Raw genomic sequence first — 25802 nt, forward strand, 5'->3', positions numbered from 1 at the left:
TATCTCCACCTAATAAGCAGTTTAGAAACAAGGCCACCTCTCGTTAGACGAAGACTACACTTTAAAAGACACTGATACTACCCGTGTTGTTATATGGTTCTGAAGCATGGATACTTGTGAAAGCAGATGAGGCAGTGCTTGGAGTATTTGAGAGAAAGATTCTTCGTAAAATATATGGACCAGTTTGCGTTAACGGAGAATATAGGCGACTTATGAACCACAAGCTGTACGAGCTGTATGACGACGATAGCATAGTCATACGCATCCAAATACAACGGCTGCGTTGGCTAGGTCATGTTGTCTGAATGGATGAAGAAGCTCCAGCAAAGAAGTCTTTTGAAGGCAAATACGGTAGTACACACAAACCGGGAAGACCAAAAGCCCGATGGAAAGATCAAGTTGTGGAGACACCTCGAAACTTGGTGTCAGAGATTTTAGAATGAGCGCAGAAGATCGAGGCGCTTGGAACGCTATTCTACGTTCGGCTAGTGGAACAAATATTCTGTCATAGCCAATTAAAGTAAAAGTAATACTGGCGACACTTGTGAGATACAACGTCATGTAAGAAATGCTCTGCGGTACGCCGCTCGTGCTCGGGTGTAAAATGGAGATCCCTTTTTACTTATAACTTGAATCGTACAGCCCTCATTGATATATGAGAAATTTGTTCCTGTTCCATAATGTATTGTTTATAGACAGATTTGCAATTTACTTTACTATGACTCCAAAAATGTTCCATAGTATCATTGCATCATTATCTTTCTTGGCGTAGTATAACCGTTAGAAAATGTTTCAATATTATTAAAATATGTATTATTGCCAAGTTATGGACTACTGGCAGAGAAATTACAATTTTGGCCTTCGTACAGTTTGAACATGTGTTTAATGTTTGATTTTAGTTTTTTACACCTTTTTGGCTGTAAGGGGATGACATTTTCCAATGATTTGGACTTTTGGAGGGACATATAACGAGTTCCCTTTTTCTGCCATAATTTCTTTATTTATATGCAAATAAGTTTAATTAGACCATTACGCTATAGTCTCTCCCCACTTCTTTTGCTTAAAATAACCAATCAAAGCAAAATTCCCATAAAATGTGTTAAATAGTCTTTCATGCTTATATTTCCTCTTTTCCTATTGCTTCTTTTTCTTTCATAACATCATGCACTTTCGGTTTCTTGAAAAATATATATTTTCCATAGAGTAAGCTATAAAATCAAAAGACTTAAGACACGAACTTCGTTTTAAATGATTGGACTAAAATATTCAATTACTTAACTAAAGTCAATAACCACCGATGATTTAAACAAATTATCACAAAATATAAATTATTGAAAAGAAGAATTCAAGCATAACGATCGTTGGCGTCGTTTTTTCTACTATTTAGCATTTATGTAGTCTCCCCCCCCCCCCCCCGTACCAACAACAAGAGCCAACAAGGTGACAAATATTTTCTTCCGAAAACATTGTTTGAATTAAAGAAATCTAAGTTGGTCATAATATCACGTAAGCCTAAAGGCATTGATGGATCCCATATACAAACAGACAGACAGACGGACGGACAAACTCATCGGCTAGTGGCCAGCCACAGATATTCGCTCAGCAGTGGATTTTTTTTCGCTGACAAAAAAAGAGCAAAACCTCATCAACCAGCGCATACACCAAAGAAACCACCAAAAACCACTCATTTCTTTTGCTCCCCCAAAAAGGCAGCCGCTTGAAAATGCAATGCAAAATCACTCAAAGTTTTGAGCGCGTTTGCAGTTCAACATTGACTTTGAGTTTTTTACGTATATAAAGTGGGGAGGCATAAAAACTTTTGTGTCATTTCATAAATTACGGTCGTTACGTTCAGAATTTCAAAGGCATTGTTTTGGGGTGTCTTCTTTTTAATACAAAGTGCGCGTGCGTGGTGAATTTAAGCGGCAGCTGAAAACGAAAACGAAAGTGTTGTGTTTTTGTTTGCAATAGAAACAAATTGAGAAACAACAAATTTCCTAAAAATTCTTTTTGGAAAAATCAAAAATTAAAACTGAAAAATATTAACAAAATGAAAGTTTTTGTGTTGACCGGTATCTGCTTGTTCAGTGTTTTAAGTGTGGGTTTGGCCCAATTCTCAAATGGTCGCGTCTTGGATCCACCAAATCCACAATTGTGTGCCCAACGTATTATCCACGAAAAGACACCCGATGGCAAAGGGTGAGTTCAAAAGAGACTTGAAGGAATAAAAACAGCAAATATTTTGGATTTTTGATTTGAGTTGAAAATATTTTTATAACCATATCACAACAATTGATAAATAATAGCAATTGAATAAGTTTTAAAATAAGTAAAGTGTAAAATTTTCCTAAATCCTAATCACACATCATGATGAAATTTAAATTTAAAACCAATAATTCATAGTGCTTAAATCTGCAAGGTTCGAAAACAAAAGGCTTCTTAAAATCATGGCTTTATCATGTTTTTGTGTGGATGTAAATTGTTTTTCTAGGAAGATTTTCCACTTCTTAAATTCATGTTTTTTGAACCATTGGAGTAATTTTAATATTGTTATCTTATTTGTGAAACCGAATTTTGAAAATGTTGTAGCAATAACCAGTTGAAGTCTGTTAACACATGACAATTTTATTGCGTTATTAATGCAAATCGGAAGAACATATATATGGGAGCTATATCTCAATCTGAACCGATTTCGAGCAAACTTTATAGATATTGTAGAAGTCGTCGATGAAAGCGTTGTACAAAGTTTTGGGAAGATTGGTCAATAAATGCGCTTTTAGTGGATCTAGGAGTGAAAATCGGACGATATACATATATGAGAGCTATATCTAAATCTGAACCGATTGCTTTGATATTTACGAGTAATGTCGAGATTCATAAGAAAATCCTTCCTGACAAATTTTGAGAGAATCGGTTAAAAAATTTACATTTTATTGCATTATTACTGCAAATCGGACGAACATATATATGGAAGCTATATCCAAATCTGAACCGATTTTTTCCAATTTCAATAGGCTTCGTCTCTAGGCCGAAAAACATGTCTGTACCAAATTTGAAGACGATCGGATGAAAACTGCAACCTGTAGTATGTAGACAAATTAACATTGACAGACAGACAGACAGATTCTGAGTCGATCGGTATACTTATCAATGGGTCTATCTCTCTTCCTTTTGGGTGTAACAAACAAATGCACTAAGTAATAATACCCTGTACCCCTATAGGAAGCACACATATTTTGCATACAGTGTGTAAATTTGTCAATAAACTAATGTTAAGAGCGGTTTAAGAACTTATTGAGGTTAAATCAAATGAGCCTGCAAGTTTAAGCTGTTGACTCGTAGTTTTCCTAATAAAAATATAAAACTAATTTATTACAAAAAAGTCTTTACTTATGACTCTTAGCTTTACACCCAAAGGTATCTGTTTAACACATCCTAAACCAAGTGGTCAAAATGCTTCATACCACGGTTGGTTTTGTTATAGCCTGTGGCTGTGCAAAAATTCTTCAATCATTAAGCCATTTACAACAAACAAACTGAAATTCTTTATTCGAAAATACCGAGAATTCATAGCTATTTTTTTATACCCGCCACCATTGAATATAAACTATTCTAGTCATTCCCTTTGTAGTGCCATCAAATACCGATCTGCAACTCTATAAAGTGTAGTTGTATGTTCTTGATCGGCTTACCATTCTAAGTTGTTGTAGCCAATTCCCTCTGTTCTTCTGTCTGTCAAAATCACGATAACATTCAAACCAATAAAGGTTTGGTTTGAAATTGTGTCACTTATAAGAATAATCGATAAACGTCCTTGCAGATTCCGAATGAAATATATATGGCTCATATTGCGATATAGCTTTCAGGTAAACCGACACTCGGATATAACTTCAACATCCCTCAAATATAATCCTACCTTGTTTTAGTCCAATTGGACCCTTGAAGTCTTCAACATCAATACCAATAACGGCAAACTTCACCCAAATCACATTAGTGCTCTCCAATTCAAGTTTAAACTCAATGACATTGGTCTTTCTTATAGCCGAGTCTGAACGGCGTGTCGTATTGCGACACCTTCTTCACATAAATCACATTAGTGCTCTCCAATTCAAGTTTAAACTCAATGATAAGGGTCTTCCTTTTTATAGCCGAGTCCGAACGGCGTGCCGCATTGCGACACCTTCTTGTGAGAATATGCATGCCATAGTACCTCACAAATGTCGCCAGCATTAGGAGAGGAAATCATCGCTGAAGTTTTTTTTGTGTTCGCGGTAGGATTCGAACCCATGCGTTCAGCGTCATAGGTGGACATGCTAACTCCCACGTTACGGTGGCCTCAATAGATAGATGAGTACAACTTTATTCATTAGGACATTATAGGAGGGGTTACGTCAGAGGATGGAATGCTTAAGACCATACCTTCCATTAAGGCCATATTTAAGAGGACTTCTTCACTATGGTACAGGCCTATGGTACAGGTTATAAAAACTTTGTGAATTTATTTGTAACACCTAGAAGTAAGCGTGAATCACATTCTGAGATGAAATAGTCATGTCCTTCTGTCCATAAAGAACTGGCACAGCTACAGTTCCATTCTGGATACAAAAGATGCGAAGGGTCCACAGGCAAGGTCTCTAACTACCTGGCACCAAGACTTCTTTGTCTTGGTAGTATTTTTAAGATTCGCTTTCCCGAAAAGAAGAATAAGAAGATGGATGTTGTGTCTGAGAAAGACGAGACCTTAGTCTTCTCTGTTGAACCCAAGATGGACTTAGGTTTGCCTCTGAGACTGTTTGTGCCATTACGACAGCCTGAAATAAAGTTCTGGGAAGAAATTAACCGCTCTAAGAACACAGATGTTTAGAGTATGGCGAGGTGAATATTTGGAGATCTTAAATAAACGCCAGTCGTATGACATACCGTCGACTTGGGTTCCCGAACACGACGGTATTCCGGAAAATGGGAAAGCAGACGAATAAGCCAGGAAGGACTACACTGGCGAGTGAACCAGTCGCCTGTCTTGCATACGTGCCATTTTTCGAGCTACTGAATTTAGTATAGGAGATGGCGGTGACGAGATGGGAATCTGTTCATGGATGCCGGACTGCAAGGACCCGCTAGCACACCATCTACCGAAGGAGCTGCTAGCTTTCGATAAGAAATCACCAAGTACAATGACAGGGGGCATTGTTCATTGGGGCATGTGATGGGAGACATGGGAATTTCGCATAAGGAATACTGTTGAAGTTGTCTTGACGAGAAGTAGTTTCGGAGCTTTATTTATGTCCGGGACGACTACATGGAGACAAGCTATTCCTCTTAGGGAGTTGAATTTTTTCTGCTATGGGTGGTGTTACAAACGTACTAAGACTGTATGGTTTCAGGAAATCGGTTAAAAAATAAAGCTTTTATGGGCTTAAGACCCTTTATCGGGAGATCGGTCTATATGACAGCTATATCTAAATATGGACCGATCTGAACAATACTTAAGTCACATATCGGAAGGCTAAAAATAAGGCTGTATGGTTCCGTCAGGCAGAAGCGATAAGACGGGTAGGGCTACCGGTGTTCCTGCGGTGGATACACATGCATGCGTGAAAGATAAGCCCTTGCTCAGTACTCCTCCTATTTTATCTCTTCATCAGCTTATCTCGTCTATGGACCGTTTTTGGAGACTTAAAGCTTTTTAAGACGACTTGCATGACATGTGGTTTCAAAAAACCGTGCCAAATGCCACACACGCGTTACAATGGACTTATTGGGAGGCGATTTCGGTGAACATTTTATTTCACGTTCGGGACCGGTCAATTGGCCGCCCAGAACGCGCGATTTAAAGCCTCATATCTAAACAGACAAGCCCGCTTCAAATGACGCATTGGAAGACAACATTGAAGCAGTTTTTCGTGAGATACCGGCCGAAATGTTGGAAAGAATATGACAAAATTGGACTAAGCGGATGGACCATTTGAGGCGCAGTCACGGTCAACATTTGCCTGAAATAATCTTCTAACATAAAATTATATGGACCACACTATCGATTTCATGTATTCTGAATTTTATGTGTTTTTTAACTTTCCTATAGCTAATAAAAAAATCACCCTTATTTTAGAAAAAAAAGAATAATCTTTCAACTCAAACAGTTTAAACATTTTTCAACTCAAACATTTTCAAATAATTGTTTTTTCTTATTTTTTAAATATTTCTTTTTTTTATTAATTTTTATATTTTTTTATCTTATTGCAGATACTTCTTCTCTTGGCGCGACCCTGCCCTAAAGGGTGTTGAGGAAGATTGGCTGAGTGCCAGAAATTACTGTCGCAGACGTTGTATGGACTCTGTTTCGTTGGAAACAAGCTTGGAAAACGAATGGATTAAACAACGTGTTGTGGGAGAAAATGTAAGTTGTAACATTTTAAACTTTTTTACAACAAATATGCTATGAAAAGTCTTACAACCTGTCCACTAAGGTTGTGTCAATGAAGAAAAGCGATTTTCGTTCGCTTATTTAAAAAAAACAGTTGATTTAATAACGAAAAAACGGATGCTTGAGTGAACTGAGTCACTCTCTTAAGTGACACAGTTAACACATAAATATTGGTATTCATATTCGGATGACAATGTAATATAAGACAGACATATTAAAAATTATGCAAGACTAAAAAAAAATTTAAACAAAAGATTTAAGACCGTAACTTTGAATTTTGTATGTATTTAACAAAAGGGAAATTAATTATTTAAACTTTAAAATATAAATTAAAAGAACTAAGACACAGAATTCGAATAACAAATTTCTTAATAGTTTTTAAGGTGGCATTTTAAGTTGACAAGAAAAAAAATTCAAAAAAACAAACTGTTAAAGAAACAATAACAACAATACTGGTTTCAAAGTCATCAACATTGTTGGTCTATATGAACCGTAAGCACATTGAAGCTGGCAGGGAAAGAAAAAAGCTAGCCAATTTGAAAAATATTGAAATCACCAAGAAATAGAAGCAATGTTGACACATTAAAAGATGTTGTACAACGGCTTGTGGTAGCAAACTTAAATTTCCATATGTATTCCAATTCAAGGCTCCAAATTATGTGGCCCAATTTAGATTTGAAGAGATCTAACGCCTTGCTGTCGTTAGACATCATAACAGGTTGCATATAAAGGCTTCTGCAGAAGCGATGGAGGCTTCGAGGAAGAAGAGACTATAGAACATCTACTGTGTGTATGTCCCGCACTGACAGTCAGAAGGAGTTCCACTTTAGTTTCTCATTTCTCTGAAAACTTGTCGGATTTAACGGATGTGAGAACATTCGCAAGTTGTTGGGCTTTTTAGGCGATCTTGATGGTTCAACAGAAGGAACTAGAAGACATTTTCCTTGTCCTGTTCCAGTGGTATCACAATGGACAAAAACGTCAAGTGGAGGCCACCATGGCGCAGGAGTAAGCATGTCGGCCCATGACGTTGAACGACTGAATTCGAATACTAGCGAGAGTTATCTCACCGGTAGTTATCTCCTCCTAATGCTGACGAAATTTGTGAGGAACTGTACCATTTGGTCCAGGAGGCCACCGTATTGCAGAGGTTAGAATGTCCGCTTATGACGCTAAACGCCTGGGATCGAATCCTGGCGAGACCATCAGAAAAAATGTTCAGCGGTGTCTTTCCCCTCCTAATGCTGGCAACATTTGTGAGGTAATATGCCATGTAAAACTTCTCTCCAAAGAGGTGTCGCACTGCGGCATGCCGTTCGGACTCGGCTATAAAAAGGAGGCCCCTTATCATTGATCTTAAACTTGAATCGGACTGGACTCATTGATAGGTGAGAAGTTTGCCCCTGTTCCCTTGTGGAATGTTCATGAGCAAAATTTGCATTTGCACCATTTGGTATGGGAGCCATGTAAAAACTTCTCCACAAAGAGGTGTCACACTGTGGTACGCCGTTCGGACTTAGCGATAAAAAGGAGGCCCCTTGTCACTGAACTGTGCAAAGTATGCCCCTGTTCCTTAATGGAATGTCTATGGGCAAATTTCCATCTTTGAGTCTGATGGCAAACTGCCACTTAAACCTAACCTTACCTAAGTTCAAGGTTGCAAAATAACATACTTTAAATTGTAGGCCCGACAGGAAGGAAGTTAGAGAGCAACACTATGGTACTGATGAAAACCCTAGCCATGCTATGCCTATCAGTGGGCATAGCATAGATCACATTTTATCTGTGATCAAACCCATCTGTTGTCTGGTAATTTCTTTTCAGTAATCAACAAAAATATTTCATTTCTTGTGATATTCATTTTTATGGTCAGATTAGCCCTTCGGAAATATGGAAATAATGACAAAATATAAACAAGTAAAAAGGCATTAAGTTCGACCGGGCCGAACTTTGGATACCCACCACCTCGGGTATATATGTAAAACCCCTTTCATTACAATCCGATGAAAATTGGATAACCCAATTCGGCACGGACATTGAGTGGTCTTATTTCAACAAAATCGGGGAATAAATAAAGCTTTGATGAGCTTCATACCCTTATCCGGCATAATAAAGATCTGAGGCTCATAAAAGCATATCGGCCTATATGACAGCTATATCTAAATACAGTCCAATTTTTATAGTATTTGGGTCGGACGGCGGGTGGCCTTAAACTACTCAGTTTCAAATTTCAGTGAAATTGGATAAAAAAATAATGCTTTTATGGGCTTCAGACCCTTTATCGGGAGATCGGTCTATATGGCAGCTATAACTAAATATAGTCCGATCTAAACCATATTAGGGTCAGATGTTGGTAGGCCTAAAACTACCCACTGTTTCAAATTTCAGTGAAATTGGATAAAAAAAATAATGCTTTTATGGGCTTCAGAACCATTATCGGGAGATCGGTCTATATGGCAGCTATATCTAAATATAGTCCGATCTAAACCATATTTGGGTCAGATGTTGGTAGGCTTAAAACTACTCACTGATTTAAATTTCAGTGAAATCGGTTAAAAAATAAAGCTTTTATGGGCTTCAGACCCTTTACCGGGAGATCGGTCTATATGACAGCTATCACATTTTATCTGTGATCAAACCCATCTGTTGTCTGGTGATTTCTTTTCAGTAATCAACAAAAATATTTCATTTCTTGTGATATTCATTTTTATGGTCAGATTAGCCCTTTGGAAATATGGAAATAATGAAACAGTGGGTTATTTTAAGTCTCCCGATATATGACCTAAGTATGGTTCAGATCGGTCCATATTTAGATATAGCTGTCATATAGACCGATCTCCCGGTAAAGGGTCTGAAGCCCACAAAAGCTTTATTTTTTAACCGATTTCACTGAAATTTCGTCCGATTTGGACTAAAACCGCAATTTTATCGTCATTTGTAAACCGAATCTCACGAAATGTTGCATGAGAGGTTTTTTTATAAATCTCGACATTATTGGTGAATTTCATAGCAATCGGTTCAGATTTAGATATATCTCCCATATATATGTTCGTCCGATTTGGACTAAAATTGCAATTATATCGTCATTTGTAAACCGATTCTTACGAAATTTTGTACGAAGGATTTTCTTATAAGTCTCGACACTATTGGTGAATTTGATAGAAATAGATTCAGATTTAGATAAACTCCCATATATATTGGGTTGCCCAAAAAGTAATTACGGATTTTTGAAAAGAAAGTAAATGTATTTTTAATAAAACTTAGAATGAACTTTAATCAAAACTACTTTTTTTACACTTTTTTTCTAAAGCAAGCTAAAAGTAACAGCTGATAACTGACAGAAGAAAGAATGCAATTACAGAGTCACAAGCTGTGAAAAAATTTGTCAATGCCGACTATATGAAAAATCCGCAATTACTTTTTGGGCAACTCTGATTTTCAATCATATTCAACAATTTAGTAATTAGTTAACCGATCTTCACAAAATTTGGCACGAAGGTTTCTCTTATAACTCTTCTGATGGTTGATGAATTTCATAGAAATTTGCTTAGTTTTAGATATAGCTCCCATTCATCAATCGATCTTCTCAAAAATTTGCATAACAATTTACGTATCAAATTTAAGCAAATTTTAAATTCGGAGACTTTGCCTGCATATCCAGTCGGCTTGGACTGACTTTAGCCCGACCTTACTTGACTTTATTTGTTTCGATGTAAAACAGTTGAGTTATTTAGCTCTTTTGAACTTCTTAGACTCTGGAAGGCAACATTTTTAACCAATTTTTCTGCAACTTGGCATGTTATGTTTATTTGTGACTTCTAATATCTATTCCAAAATTATTGCCTAACAAAACATTATGTATCTGTGGCTTTGCCAAAGCCTAAAAAACAAAAACCGCATAATGTTAACAACAATTTTTGAACATAATTTCGCTTTTTACAAAGTAAATGAGGTATTAGCATCACGTTTTCGGCTGAAACCTGTGATACATCAAATATTATTCACATGCCCCCATACTCTGGTGTTGTATCAATCAGATACACCTAGTACATTTGAATTTCGCACCCAAAAATCTATAAATGTAAAATGCGTAACACATTTTGGAAAAAAAACACATACAATGTACATACATTTATAGATAGGTACAAACGAACAAGTACACTTTCGATTTCAATAGAAAACATGCTCTGCGTATAAATTTTGCCATTAACAGCAGCACGGCACAATAATGAAATCCTCTTAATGATGTCGATAGTGATGCCTTTGCTGCGGCTGCAGATGATGATGATGATGGTGGTGATAAAAACATCAGCCACAGCCACAATAACCTCATAAGCACTACCGATTTACAAAATGTTTTTTTTTTCATTTTCGCAATGAAACACGGCTTAGTTTTTTTGTCTGAGCAAACAGCCGTGTGTACACTTTCATGAAAACCAATTGAAGACAAAAAAAAAACCTAACTGAAATTAGCCACACAAAAAACGATACTAAGCTGAATTGAACAAAAACAACAACAAACTGAATTACATAATATCTTTTTTATGCCTGCTTGGAAGCCTGAAAGACTTTTCATGGGGGGGCACTATGCCTGGCAAGCACATTTATAGCCATTGCAAAAAACGAAAAAAAAAAACCAAACACCATATTTTGCATTGAACTTTATATCCGCACAGAAAAATTCAACACCGGTTTTGCCAAACACAAGTTCATTACATTTGAATAGTGTCTGGGTTACTTGCCAATAAGGATGAGGATGACAAGGAAACCATTTTAAATAACACAACGCCAAACAAAATACTACCCAAAAATGTTGTAGGCTATGTCATAGAGGTTTTGTTGTTAGTTATTTAACCTTTTGTTCGTTTTTTTATTTTTATCTTTCCACCTTAAATAGAAAATGTGGAGTTAGTTAACCCATAGGCTAAGGCAACAATGCAGTAATGTCGCTTTAACTTAAACATTATGTTTTATACAAAAGACTTAAGACACATACTTTTGAAACTGGCATTGCGAAAAAAGATTGAAAATTTAAGCAGCAAGGCATGATGAATTTCGAAGAGACATTCATTTCATAATGGACCACATTCTTCCGGACGATATATTTGACCGTAATATTGTAGGTCAATAGAGTAATTCAAAAGAAAAAATTCACCACATATCTGGCATTGAGAAAAAACATTGAAAAATTAAACAACAAGTATTCAGGCATTACGAATTTCCGAGATGTATTTCAAATACCCTGCACAATGGAGCCCGTTCTTCTTCTAACTGCTGAATTTAAACCCCTAAGAGAGCATGTAGGCCTTAGAAGACAATGTTGGGTAAAATTGAAAATTTTTTGGGAGTAAATTATAGCTATGCAAAATTCATAAACATAGAAAATATTGGGTTGCCCAAAAAGTAATTGCGGATTTTTTAAAAGAAAGTAAATGCATTTTTAATAAAACTTAGAATGAACTTTAATCAAATATACGTTTTTTACACTTTTTTCTAAAGCAAGCTACGAGTTACAGCTGATAACTGACAGAAGAAAGAATGCAATAACAGAGTCACAAGCTGTGAAAAAATTTGTCAACGCCGACTACATGAAAAATCGGCAATTACTTTTTGGGCAACCCAATAATACCAGGGAAGATCCTGCGGGACATTCCAAATGCTGGACTGCAACTCATTTGCTATAAAACACTAAAACAAGAGATATTGGAGAGTAGATATCGCATATGTAAAGCATATACAACTTGTAATGGAAGGCAAAAGTCCGACGGTGCAGACTGTATAAAACTCTACACTATAGGGGTAAATAAGTAAATAAACGAAATAGCCTTCTATGTTGATTACAAAAGAAGAGGAAGACTAATAGACGGACGGACAAGACCTGGAGAGTGAACTATTCCGTTCTATTAACACAAGTTATGCGTAAACGGCAAAGTAGGAAACTCAGAAGTGAGGTGATCAATAAACCAACTATTTACCGAAAACGGTTTCAAAACAGTTCGAAAAATTAGCTTTTTTCAAAAAAAAAAAAAACGGTTTAAGTTTTTGAGATATTTAAACAAAATACAGTGAAAGCCAAAAATAGTCGCGTGTGCTGAGGAAGTGGCTATTGAGGTTAAGAGAATGTTTTCCGGCATTTTTAAAGACACATATTAGGAAGTGGTACGTAGGACAACGAATTGGGTAGACGAGAGTGGTCTAGGCGTAAATCTGTCTAAAACAGAAGTGGTTCTTTACAGCACAATATACATGATACCCACCGTGTCACCTGCCTTATCGTATTCGAAGGAGAAATGATTTTTAGGGAGCACAAAATACCTGGGTGGACAAACCAAACTTTTGCCGATAGACCTCCACCTGCTTGAGGTCTATGGCCCATTTGGGAAGACTTAGGCTGTATGCTACTATACACCTATAATGCTATATGGTGTTGTTGTCTGGTGTATTTGAAAAATTTTGTGAAAAAAAAATAAAAATTGGTTTTAGTTGGGAATTTTTGTTGTTGTGATAGAGCACAAAACAAAAGACTTAAGCAACATGCACTTTTAGAGGGCAACACTATTTAGCGAGTTACCCAAATATGATTAGGCTTAATTGATAATGTTTTCAATTGGATTTTTAAAAGGAAATTTTGCCCACGAGAATTTCAATAAGAAGCATGGGGCAAACTTCTCACATATAAATTAGTGCTGTCCGATTAAAGTTTAGGCCCTTTCGCCTAAACAGGACGGCAGCCTTTTGGGCAGAAGTTTTTACATGGCATAGTACCACAACCTGTCGCCAGCATTGGTGTACTGCACTTCAAACGGCGATCTTCTATTTCATACTCAGCTGACGAAAGGATTGCTAGTCTGAGCAATCCTTTGAGTCTAGCAGCTCTAAGAAAGACAGCATCTGATGTACAGAATTAAGTGCAAATGCCTCTGCACATCACGGCAAATGAACAATTTGCAGAGACCATTGTCATATGGGTGAGGGGAAATTTTCTCTTCTGGTCAACGACACTGTTATTCTTGATACAATCCCTAGTATTCTGTGCAGTTTGATTACACATTGTCTAAACCATTATTTGACTAAAAGTACTATAACACTATGGAGGTCACCATAGAGCAGAGGTTAGCATATCCTCCTATGACGCTGAACGCCTGGGTTCAAATTCTGGCGAGAACATCAGACAAATTTTTCAGCGTTGGTTATCCCCTCCTAATGTTGGCGACAATTGTGAGGTACTGTACCGTTTGGTATGGCAGCCATGTAAAACTACTCACCAAAGAGATGTCGCACTATGGCACGCCGTTCGGGCTCGGCTATAAAAAAGAGGTCACTTATCATTGAGCTTACACATGAATTGGACACCACTCATTGATATGTGAGAAGTTGGCCCCTGTTCTCTAGTAATATGTTCATGGGCAAATTTTCAATATGCAATACCACTATACTTGGATTCAGAAGATTGGAACCACAATACCTAGTACAAATACAAATTTGCAAGTTATTCGGATTTTTAAAACAATCTAGCTACTTAAACGGTTAGATCTACAATAGATGGCATATTCTTTTTTCTGTTCCTGTTGTATACCAATGAACAAAACTGTCTAAGTGAGTTTGATTACAGGTTGCCAATATAACCATATATTAGCTAAGGTCCATATCTACATTTTGTACAAATAAATGCTTCCATCAATTGAACTTTCGATTGGATCTCTTACATAAATTTACACCTGATTATCAAAAATGTACATTAGGGAATTTTATCACAAAAACGTGACCGGTCTTTCAACATGACTATGTTTGGCCACATTCACGTCTAGGCTGTGGTATATCGTTTGAACAAACGAATTCAAATCCGGAAATGCTATTGCATCTCAGTTGTTGATGTTGTTGTGCTGTGCCATTTGCAAATTGTATGCCATGTGTAGTATGTCAGACGATTTTTTGGCAGTAGTCATTTAATTAAAATAAAAATAAAGAAATGTAAGCCTTAAAAGCAAATAGTCCACCTTAAATCTTAAAAGACCAGTTGCCGCTTCAAATGATATTCGTTTTATATAACAACAACAAAATAGGAAAATATGGGGGAACCACTTAAAACTATTTTTCAATTTTGTATCGTACACAAACAAGTCTAGGTTGCAAAAAAAAAAACAAAAGCAATCTTTTCCTTTTTTATGCAAAATCATTGCCTTTAAAGTCACGTTTTTCAAACAAATTGAGGTATATGCATATCATCTCCAAAACGAATGATTTGTATATCTAAATTATTGTTATCATTAAAAAAAATCATCACACACTTACAACTCTCAGCTCATAGCTCACATTATAACAATTAATGTTTTTTTTTGCCCTTTAGTATTTTTTTATTTTTTTGTTTAAGAAACAAAAACCGAAAAGATATGACATAATCTATATACAAATAGACCAGACAATGACTTTTGTTTAAATATAGTAATGGGTGTCATCTTCCCTCTTTGTTGTATGTTTGATTTTGAACTTTGCATATCATCAACTCCATTATCATCATCATCAGGGGCAGCGACAAACATTGACTTTAATATTCATTTCACATTTTATGAATGAATGTCGTTCGTTTAGTGTGTTACTACGCTCAGCGGTTGGTGTGAAATTGTGTCGTCAGTTTTATTTTTTTGTTTTGTTTTGTATGCCAAATGATCAACCACCTTAGGGAACGATCATTTACCATCATTTGTGTCTTTAAACGATTTTGCTTGATTTTGTAATTATTTGTTAAATTTTTTTTTGTTGTTTTACGTTTACAGTCCATTAATTTATCGCTTGTTAATATATAATTGTTTTTTATTTGAAATTTGAAAAAATTTAGTAGAAAAAAAATAAAACTTGGTTTTAGTTGGGAATTTTTGTTGTTGTGATAGAGTACAAAACAAAAGACTTAAGCAACATGCACTTTTAGAGGGCAACACTATTTAGCGAGTTACCCCAATATTATTAGGGTTAATTGATAATGGATTTTTAAAAGCAAATTTTCCCACGAAAATTTCAATAAGGAGCATGGGGCAAACTTTTCACATATAAACTAGTGTTGTACGATTAAAGTTTAGGCGAAACATGTGCCGCAGAACGGCAGCCCTTTGGGCAGAAGTTTTTATATGGCATAGTACTACAACTGCCGCTAGCATTAGGAGGAGATAATCATCGCTGACAATTATTCTGATGTTCTCGCCAGGATTCGAACCCAGGTATTCGGCATCATAGGCGGTCATGCTAACCTCTGCACCATGGTGGCCTTAGATTCATACTATTTTTTATTTGGAAAAGATTTTCTCTTGCAATTGTTGACCGATGAAAGACAGGGGCAAACTTCTCACATATTAATAAGTGCTGTCCGATTAATGTTTAGGCGAAAGGCGTGCCGCAGGACGGCAGCCATTTGGGGAGAAGTTCTTAAATGGCATAGTACTACAACTGTCGCTAGCATTAGAAGGAGATAACCATCGCTGACAATTTTTTTGATGTTCAAGCCAGGATTTGAACCCAGGTGCTCGGCATCATAGGCGGTGATGCTAACCTCAGCACCATGGTGACCTTAGATTCATACTATTTTTAATTTGGAAATGATTTTCTCATGGAATCTTTGGTGTCAATTTTGTATACTAACATAAAACTCATTTAATAGCAGCTCATTAGAAAACAAAAGACTTAAGACACAAACTTGCCTTAGAATGGAGATAAAATTCAGAACTTGTTTGAGAAGATTTTTTAAATGAAAAGTCTTGAGGCTTAAGATCAACATTGAATATTTCTCAAGCCCTACCGCCAAAAAACTTACCCAAATGGCCATGTAGTCAGATCAGAACAATATGAGTATCAAATGAGAGTTGAAAGAGATAAAGCAATTTAGTTACTGTGGGGTCACAGATGAGAGGTCTTAGGTATCAGACTAGTTTAAAAATCTAGAATATAAATTTGGGACGAAGTGTGTGGTAGCAGATCGGGACTCAAATAAAAGGTTTTTCACTGCAGAACTCAAATTTGATACTCGTATTATTATTTGGGACCAAGTGTTTAGAACTACCCGTCCACACTAAAAAAAAACTTCAAACTCTAACGGAGGCCTACTAAAATTGTATTGGAACTCAAATGAAGAGTTCATGCGAATGGTCACTGATCTGATTCTCAAAATTGGGACAAGTACATGAAGGCCGCCTAACACTTAAAAAACTCCCCCAATGGACATGTAAGTCTACTGATACAAATTAAAGGCTTTTGAGAATAAAATAGGAATCTGATAACCAAATTTGGGACAAGTGTCTTACGCAGTCCAACTGAAATCAACCCCCATATAGACATAAGGGCTGTTAGGGGCAAATAGGACTCATATAAAATTGAATTTTGAAGTAAAGTAGATACGGGAAGCTCCTATGATGTGAGTACAAATGATAGAAAACAAATACACTAAACAAATCAATTAAGAAGAGTTTGAGAAAGATCCATTGCTTAGAATGTCTTGATCATCTGGGTACCAACTTCAAAAAGTTAAAAAAAGTTAATTACGACGGGCCGAGTCTTATATAAACTCCATCATGGAACATTTGTCAAGTTATTTGGACGGTTTCTCTTTACAGACAGAAATTAAAAGAGCATAATGGGAGGTCAAAACAAGAAACCCTCATGGATTTTTGTATGTGCTTGGATAGGAATTGCGCCCCCTAGAGGCTCAAGAAGTATATTCGGGAGATCGGTTTATATGGGAGCAATATCAGGTTTTTAACAGATTCGAACCATACTTGGTACATCCACTGGAGAAGAATTGCGGCCTCTAGAGGCTAAAGAAGTATATTCGGGAGATCGGTTTATATGGAACCATATCAGGTTGTAGACCGATTGAAACCATACTTGGTACATCTGTTGAAGGTCATAGGAAGAGTCATCACGCAAATGTTCAGCCAAATAGGATAAAAATTGCGATCTCAAAAGGCTCAAGAGCTATAATCGGGAGATCGGTATATGTAGGAACTATTTCAGCCAAGTCGGATAAGGGTTGCGTCCTCAAGAGGCTCAAGAAGTATACGGGAGCTATATTCGATTTTGGACCGATTGGAACCATAAATTTGTTGAGTTCCTAGGAAATGTCATCATGCAAAATGTCAGCCAAGCGAATAAGAATTGCGACCTCTTGAGGCTCAAGAAGTATATTCGGGAGATCGGTTTATATGGGAGCTATATCATGTTTTCGACCGATTAGAATACCATAATTTACACATCTTACACATCTTTCAAAAGTCATAGGAAAGGCATCCTGCACATTTTCAGGCAAATTGGATAAAAATTGAGCAAAGGCCCAAGGAGTATAATCTGGAGATCGGTATATATGGGAGCTATAGGGAGGGTATGAAAACAAAATATTAAAAAAAAATATTTCAGGATATAGTGAAGCAGTGTAAGACTGCTAATTTTTGCCAATGGCCCCCTTGCAGATGTTTAGTTCAACAATTTTCTTTCTCACCACTTGCTAAATATTTAATTTAAATGAAACATTTTCTCCTCCCAAGGAGACAGGTGCTGGATAGCTTCTAACTCTTGTTGAAAACAACTTTCGCTTTAGATCAATGAACGCTTAAACAAATTTCATGAATGATATCTTTAAGAATACCGCGAAGCTTTCAGATGCCGCGAAGGAGACAGGTGCCACCGAGGATACATTGTAGCACGTGCTGAAAACAACTTCCGTTTTAGACGGATTAACACTTAAACAATTTTCACGAACGAAGTTTTTTCCTAACCACAATAGCCACATAATCCCTAAGGCGATACGGGTCTTCATTGATGGTTCCAAGATTCGGCGCAGCAGACGACGAAAAAGCCTCGGTTTCATTCGCTAGATGGGCAGACCGCCGAATGAGCACATGCTCTTTCAGGCAGAGATCTGTGCCTAACGAAAGCCGCAACTGAAATCCTGGAATGAGAGCCGCTAATCTCGAAACTTAGGATTTGACTCGCGGCATAGCGCTGGGTTGGGTTTGGCAAATGAAAAGAGTAGAATATGGCAAGAAGGTCATTTCTTGGCAAGCGAATCGGACATTGATCTTGCATACGTGCCTTTGACAAGCCACTGAACACACGAAAAAGGATTGCCAGTGCGATTCCGGGTTACGACAATGATATTCAAAAGACAAGAAGGCCGACGAGTGTGAAAGAAACTTAGTATTTACGGACATATGACGAAGTGCAAAGTCTTAATTTCGGGAAGATTGAGGTCAAGCTCGTGACATAGCGCTGACATGGGTTCGGGAAATAAAAACAAGTCAAATATGTCAAGAAGGTCCCGTTCCCGGCAAGCGAACCTGTCATTTGTCTTGCAGACGTGCGGTTTTGCAAGCTACTGAACCCAGTAGAATGCTTGGCCAGAATGATCGTTCATATTCAAAGAAAGTGGAAAAATGTTTAGGTAGCAAACCAGTATCGTGTCTTGCATACGTACTATTTATAGAGCCACTGAACCTTTCAGAGGTTATGACCATTGCAAGGGCGGTGTAGGGTTTGGAATCTGTAAATAGATTTCATGCTGTCAGCACAGTGTGGCTTACTGTTGACCGAGAAAGGACAGACAAATTGCATGCCTTCGACCGGAAGGCAACTAAACACTATGATGGTAGTGAGTCATAACCGTGTACTGTTTGATAGGCCCTATGGCGGCGCACATGTGAATTTTTGTCTGTTTGCCCTTTCTTTTGTTGGTCTTAAAATCTTATTGAGATTCCATTGCAGGATATTGTCCGACCATTGTTTAATGCTTTCAATTCGATAGCATAGCAAATAACATTAAAAAGGCAGCAAAAGTGTGTTCTGGCTAGAAGCATTGGACTGGCTATCCGTATCGCGATTTCATTTTCGACCAAGAAAAATCATCAGCGGACGATGTCAAATGGTTCATGGTGCTTTACATACCATCCCAATAAGAGTAGGTGAAGGTATCACTGCCTATACACAAAAACAGCACTGGCAGCATCAACCGTTGGGCGATCGCCGTGCAAAGAGTAAAAGAGTTCTGCAAAAAATGTTTGTGTTTGTTGCAATTGGCATTGTTGGATAAGTTGGATTTGAATAAGGGAAGTAAGATTTGATTTGTTTTACTATTGTGCTTGTGAAGCAAGTCGTCTTCAAGAGCCCTGTTCAAATGCAGTTGTTTGCTTTACAACCTACTCTAGTTGGGATGGTATGTAAAGCGTCATGATCCATTTGACATCATCCAAATTCAGATGTGTGCTTTTAAACCTACTCTACACCATGATCCATTTGACATCGTCCGCTGATGATTTTTCTTGGTCGAAAGTGATATCGCGATACGGATAGCCAATCAAATGCTTCTAGCCAGAACACACTTTTGCTGACTTTTAAATGTTTATTGCTATGCTATTCTTTGAATTGAAAGCATTAAACAATGGTCTAAACATTTAACAAACATTTTTGAGTTAAACATAAATAAAGATTTGCAGAACCTTTTTTAAGAACAGTGGTACAAACTTTCTTCTCTTTAAATTTAGTCAAAAACTCCAAAATTACATTTTGTTCCATTATATTTGCACAAGGCTTTCAATAATTTTATGACAAAACAAAAGACTTAGCACACAAACTTTTTCATAGACTAAATGAATTAATGAATTTTTGACATTGAATAGCTTATGGCAAATTCCAAAAAAAATGCAATCATTAAGCATAACTTTATGACATTTTCATTGGCCTAGCTAACCTTTGACAAACATAAAAATTTTATTAAAAATCCCATTAATATAACACAACATAAAATCAGGTGGCAATGTCATAAATAGCTTAATGTGAAATTGAACTCCATCCTCCCTACATAAAAATTAAAAATTTTCCTACAAATTTGAACAAACAACAACAGTAAAGTGTTTAACTGTTGTTGGAAAGCCTTCTTTTGCTGGTTTTGTTGTAATTCTATTATTTTTCGGAAAATATTACAAACAAATTTAAAGAGAAAGTGCCCGTTAATGAGATTGTAAAGAGTAGTGACAATAAAATATTATTTATTATATATTGTCATTATAGCAACAACAACAACAAGCACCAAAACAACAAAATAACACCCAGCCAAGAAGAATGCTTACGGAAAATGTGGAGTTCACCGTTAAATGCATTCGGTTTTTTTAACCAAAACAGCATTAAAACCCAAAAACCACCAATGGTCGTCGGTCTTCCGACAATACCCACAAGTCATAGACCAAAAAAGAAACAAACAATGTCACTTCAAGAGGGGTGTTATGGGTGTTGTTAGACAGAAAGTGTTGACAATTTATGATGGCTTATTTGTAAGCACGTTTTTTTCATTTCTCTTCGGTTTTCTTCACCCAGCCCAACTAAGTAAACAATGAGGGCTTATTGTGCTCGTTATATGATTTTGGTAACAAAAGTTTCCATTTTTGTAGAAATATGAAAACCAAAAGTTAAAAACCAATACCCCTCCCTCCCCCTCCACACCTACATTTATGTCCATATAGACTTATAAGTACAGTCATATTTATTTGAATATCACTTTCGAGCCTTTTTTTTTGTTTATACAAATAACGCATTTCTTTTGTGCATTTTGTTTTTGTATTCGCTGTGAATTTTTTTTTTTTACTTAAAAAAAAAGAAGTATGAAAATTAAGCTGGTACCAATTGGTGTCATTGCATATTTTATGCCATACTTAACACACATGATAATAAGTTTTTCTGTTTAGTTTTGTTTTTATATTTTTTCAACGGATATAGACAGCCATCACTGAGTAATCCACCTTTCAGACAAATAGAGGGGGAAAATTAATCAATTATTTCGCTAAAAAAAATAAACGGTTAATGACTTTATATTACACGCATCTTTGCTATGTTATATTTGCAAGAAGCTTAAAAGTTTTCAATGTCTGCAGACTAAGGAAATGTTAATGAAGCATTGAGTGAGAAATTTAACGCCTATCGAAAGTATAAAGAAGTAAGGGAAGGCAAAAGTCGAATGGTGATGACTATACAATACACTACACCTATCCCATAAGCATAAATTTGCCTGTATTCTTCAAATGCCGTTGGTAGATTCCGCATATTGTATATTGTACTAGCTGTACCCGGCCCGCTCTGCTGTGCCTTTATTAGCACCACCCGAAAAATAAGTTTCTAACTTACTACCATATGTATCTCCCGAGTACAATTTGTATACCCTCCACCATGGGAGAGGGGTATACTTAGTTCGTCATTCCGTTTGTAACACCTCGAAATATACGTTTAAGACCCCATGAAGTATATATATTCTTGATCGTCATGACATTTTAAGTCGATCTAGACATGTCCGTCTGTCTGTCCGTCCGTCTGTCTGTCGAAAGCACGCTAACTTCCGAAGGAGTAAAGCTAGCCGCTTGAAATTTTGCACAAATACTTCGTAAAAGTGTAGTTCGGTTGGGATTGTAAATAGGCCAAATCGGTCCATGTTTTGATATAGCTGCCATATAAACCGATCTTGGGTCTTGACTTCTTGAGCCTCTAGAGGGCGCAATTCTTGTTCGATTTGACTACAATTTTACACGCAGTATTTTGGTATCACCTCCAACAACTGTACTAAGTATGGTTTAAATCGGTTCATAACCTGATATAGCTGCCATATAAACCGATCTGGGGTCTTGACTTCTTCAGCTTTTTGTGGGTGCAAGTCTTATCCTATTTGGCTGTAATGTATTGGGTTGCCCAAAAAGTAATTGCGGATTTTTCATATAGTCGGCATTGACAAATTTTTTCACAGCTTGTAACTCTGTAATTTCATTCTTTCTTCTGTCAGTTATCAGCTGTTACTTTTAGCTTGCTTTAGAAAAAAAGTGTAAAAAAAGTATATTTGATTAAAGTTCATTCTAAGTTTTATTAAAAATGCATTTACTTTCTTTTAAAAAATCCGCAATTACTTTTTGGGCAACCCAATAGTTTCCACGTGGTGTTTTGGTATCACTCCCAATAACTGTGCTAAGTATGATTCAAATCGGTTCATAATCTGATATAGCTGCCATATAAACTTATCTGGAATCTTGACTTCTTGAGCCTCTAGAGGGCGCAATTCTTGTCCGATTTGGCAGAAATTTTGTAGAACGGCTTCTCTCATGACCTTCAACATACGTGTCCAATATGGTCTGAATCGAGCTATAGCTTAATACAGCTCCCATTTAAACCGATCTCCCGATTTTGCTTTTTGAGCCCCTACAAGGCGCAATACTTATCCGAATGAACTGAAATATTACACAATGACTTCTACAATATTCAGCATTCAATTCATTAAAGGGCTGAATCAGACTATAACTTGATATAGCTCCAATAGCATAACAGTTCTTATTCATTATTCTTTTTCGCCCAAAAAGAGATACCGCGCAAAGAACTCGACAAATGCGATTCATGGTGGAGGGTATATAAGATTCGGCCCGGCCGAACTTATATACTACCATATTCGTTTTATTTAACCCCATACAGCCGTGATTAACAAATATTCACATTTTGGGAGGTGTTTTTAGGGGTAGGCAACCTCCTATCACTTGAACCTTATTTTTAATACCATTTTCGTAATCTACTCCCGAAAACCTGTTATTTGAATCCCATATTGTCATGATGGTCTAATATGCCCACTTTGGACGGTTTTGGTTTTGGGGCGGCCCCCTTGGTAATTACACCCAACTTATAATATTCGATAACCATATTCGTACTCTACACTTGAATACCTTTTATTGGAGTCCCATGCGGTCCACTTTTGATTTTGGGCGGTTCTGGGCTTGTGACGGCTCCCTAGATACTTGAATCCAATTTTTAATATCGTATTCATACTCTACACTCGAATACCTTACATTGAGGACTTATATTGTCCACTTTTTATTTTGGGCGGTACTCTTGGGGTGACGTCCTAATTACTTGGATCCAATTTTTGACACCATATTCGTATTCTACTCCCGACAACCTTTCGCTTGTGTCCATATTGTCCATTTTGATTTTTTGTGGTATTTTTGGGGTTGTTTTGAGTCGCTAGGTGCTTGGACCCAATTTTAAATATCATATTCATACTGTACTCGCAAATATCTTTTATTTGACTCCCATATTATCGATCCACTTTTGATTTTGGGCGCTACTTTTGGGGCGGTTTTGGTCAAGAAAAATATTTCCTACCATAATTTAAGAAAATCCTACCAAGCGAGACCAAAACCTACAAAATGTTTTACAAGCCAAAAATGGGGTATATGTTTTTATAACCACCGCCAAAGAGTTGGCCATTTGGCATTCCATTTGGAACACATCAAATTATTCATTTTCAAGGCTACAAAGGCTAGATCGTCGTTATTCATATGGGATCCAGACATGTCCGTTTGTCTGTTGGTTGAAATCACTCTACAGCATATAGTTCAAAGATGGCCCAATCTTAAGTTCATATAGACGTATTTTGTCCCGATTTCAATCATGTCGATTTTTGGATAAAAAGATCTACCGATTTCAGTGTTTGAGCCCAGAAATGCGCTTTTACTTCCCATTTTCACCGTTACAGCGAGATGCATGTACCGCTCAACTTTTGAGTATAGACCACATTTGACCATATTTGTATGCAGCTCCCACATAGCCCTATTTTCCGATTGAAGGCATTGAACTCACAAAAGCCGCATTTCTTATCCAGAATTTACGAAGTTTCGAAGATATCCCTTAACACTCGTACCAGTTACGGTCAACATCAGAACTTATGCTCTTTTTTGAAATTTGAAATAATGAGACCTTTTGCAACCCCCTGGGATCCTCGCTATCCTTGGCTTAATTCTGCACTCTTAACAAATACACAGAAACGACAAGAAGTGAACAAATTTAGAGTCATCCCTGGCGATTTTTTGGTAATTAACTTGGTATTTATATGATGGAAAAACCTACCAAAATTTGAGGTATGCCTACCAACCTATCAATCTTGGTAGGAACCTACCAAAAACGACAACACTGCCCCTAAGTACTTGGACCCAATTTTTAATACCATATTTGTATTTAACTCCCAAAAAACCTTTCATTTGAGTTCCATATTTTCCCAATCGGCAAATATGTCCTGCTGGTGGGTTTTGGGTGGTCGGGAGGCCCCTTAGACATTAAGGAATACATTTTTATATCAGATTTTTACTCCACTTTTAAATCATTTGAAATCCATTTTGACCAAAGCGTTAAAAGTGTCCTGTTGGGTGGTGTTTTTGGGGGTGGGGGACACCCCCCGACATTCAGTGTGACATTTTTATGCCAAGTTCGTACTCTGCTCTTAAGTACCTATCATTTGATACACATATTGTCCCAATCGGTTAACATGTCGTTCGGGTGGGTTTTGGGATGGGGCGTCCCCCAGGTTATTTGATCCCAAAATTTTATACGAATTTCATGTTTTTGGGGTACCATAAGGTGGCATACACAATTTCGCTTAAATAGGTGCACCCAGCTTCGAGATTTAACGTTTTTGAAAATAGTGGTAAGGCCCCCTCATCTTCGGATATCAACAAATTTAGTACCCAATTTTCACGGGGGCTTAAACTCTACTATCTGTGAAAATTCATGAAAATTGGGTCTATACGAAACGGACAAACAAAGCCCAACAATTTTATTTTTATATGTATATTAGATATTATATTTATCTTCTATCTTTCCTTGCTTGTTTTTACGATAAAAAAAAAGTATTTAAGAATTCATTCCTAATATTATTTGAATTAAAGATTTTCCAGACAAAATATTGTCATCATTTTAATACCCCTACTGTCTTTCATTGCAGGTAAAATACATCTGGACCTCTGGCCGTCTCTGTGACTTCAAGGGCTGTGAACGTCCCGACTTGCAACCTGCCAACATTAATGGCTGGTTCTGGACTGCCACTTTGCAAAAATTGGCTCCCACCAATGAACGCAGTCAAGGTGATTGGTCTCCCACCGGTGGTATTGGTCTACCTCAACCCGATAACCGTGAATACAAACAAAATGGTGCTCCCGAAAACTGTTTGGCCCTTTTGAATCAATTCTACAATGATGGTGTCAACTGGCACGATGTGGCTTGTCATCACAAGAAACCTTTTGTATGTGAGGAAAATGATGCCCTCTTGAAATATGTGCGTTACACCAATCCTCAACTGCGTATTTAAGTTAAACGAAGAAGGAAGGAAGGATGTTCCCAAAGGAGCAGCATTAGTAAAGGAGGAGCTGCTGCATCAAACTATATACCTTTCCCCCTAAAACCTAAAACCCGTCTCTTAGAAACCAAAAATATTTAAAAAAATTGAGAACTTTTTCTTTCCTTATGTTTCAATTTCTCAGCTTGTGTTTCTTGCTCCTAAAGTCCAATCCTAAGCAAATTTCTATTCCTTATGACCTTTCATTTTGTTTAG

The 25802-nt window shown here is 36.9% G+C and overlaps 2 protein-coding genes across 2 annotated transcripts in view; one reads left to right on the forward strand and one right to left on the reverse strand.

Annotated features, from left to right (window-relative positions):
* Positions 1-25802, reverse strand: part of LOC106086376 (uncharacterized) — a 79513-nt gene that overhangs the window by 52250 nt on the left and 1461 nt on the right. The gene's annotated exons all lie outside the window — the stretch shown is intronic.
* On the forward strand, positions 1828-25802 carry LOC106086379 (uncharacterized). Its single transcript, XM_013251036.2, has 3 exons — positions 1828-2199; positions 6244-6397; positions 25197-25802. The coding sequence occupies exons 1-3, from the start codon at positions 2051-2053 to the stop codon at positions 25557-25559; spliced, it is 666 nt and encodes a 221-aa protein (XP_013106490.1). The 5' UTR covers positions 1828-2050; the 3' UTR covers positions 25560-25802.

The sequence above is a fragment of the Stomoxys calcitrans genome, chromosome 2, assembly GCF_963082655.1.
Source record: "Stomoxys calcitrans chromosome 2, idStoCalc2.1, whole genome shotgun sequence".
Classification (NCBI taxonomy): Eukaryota; Metazoa; Arthropoda; class Insecta; order Diptera; family Muscidae; genus Stomoxys; species Stomoxys calcitrans.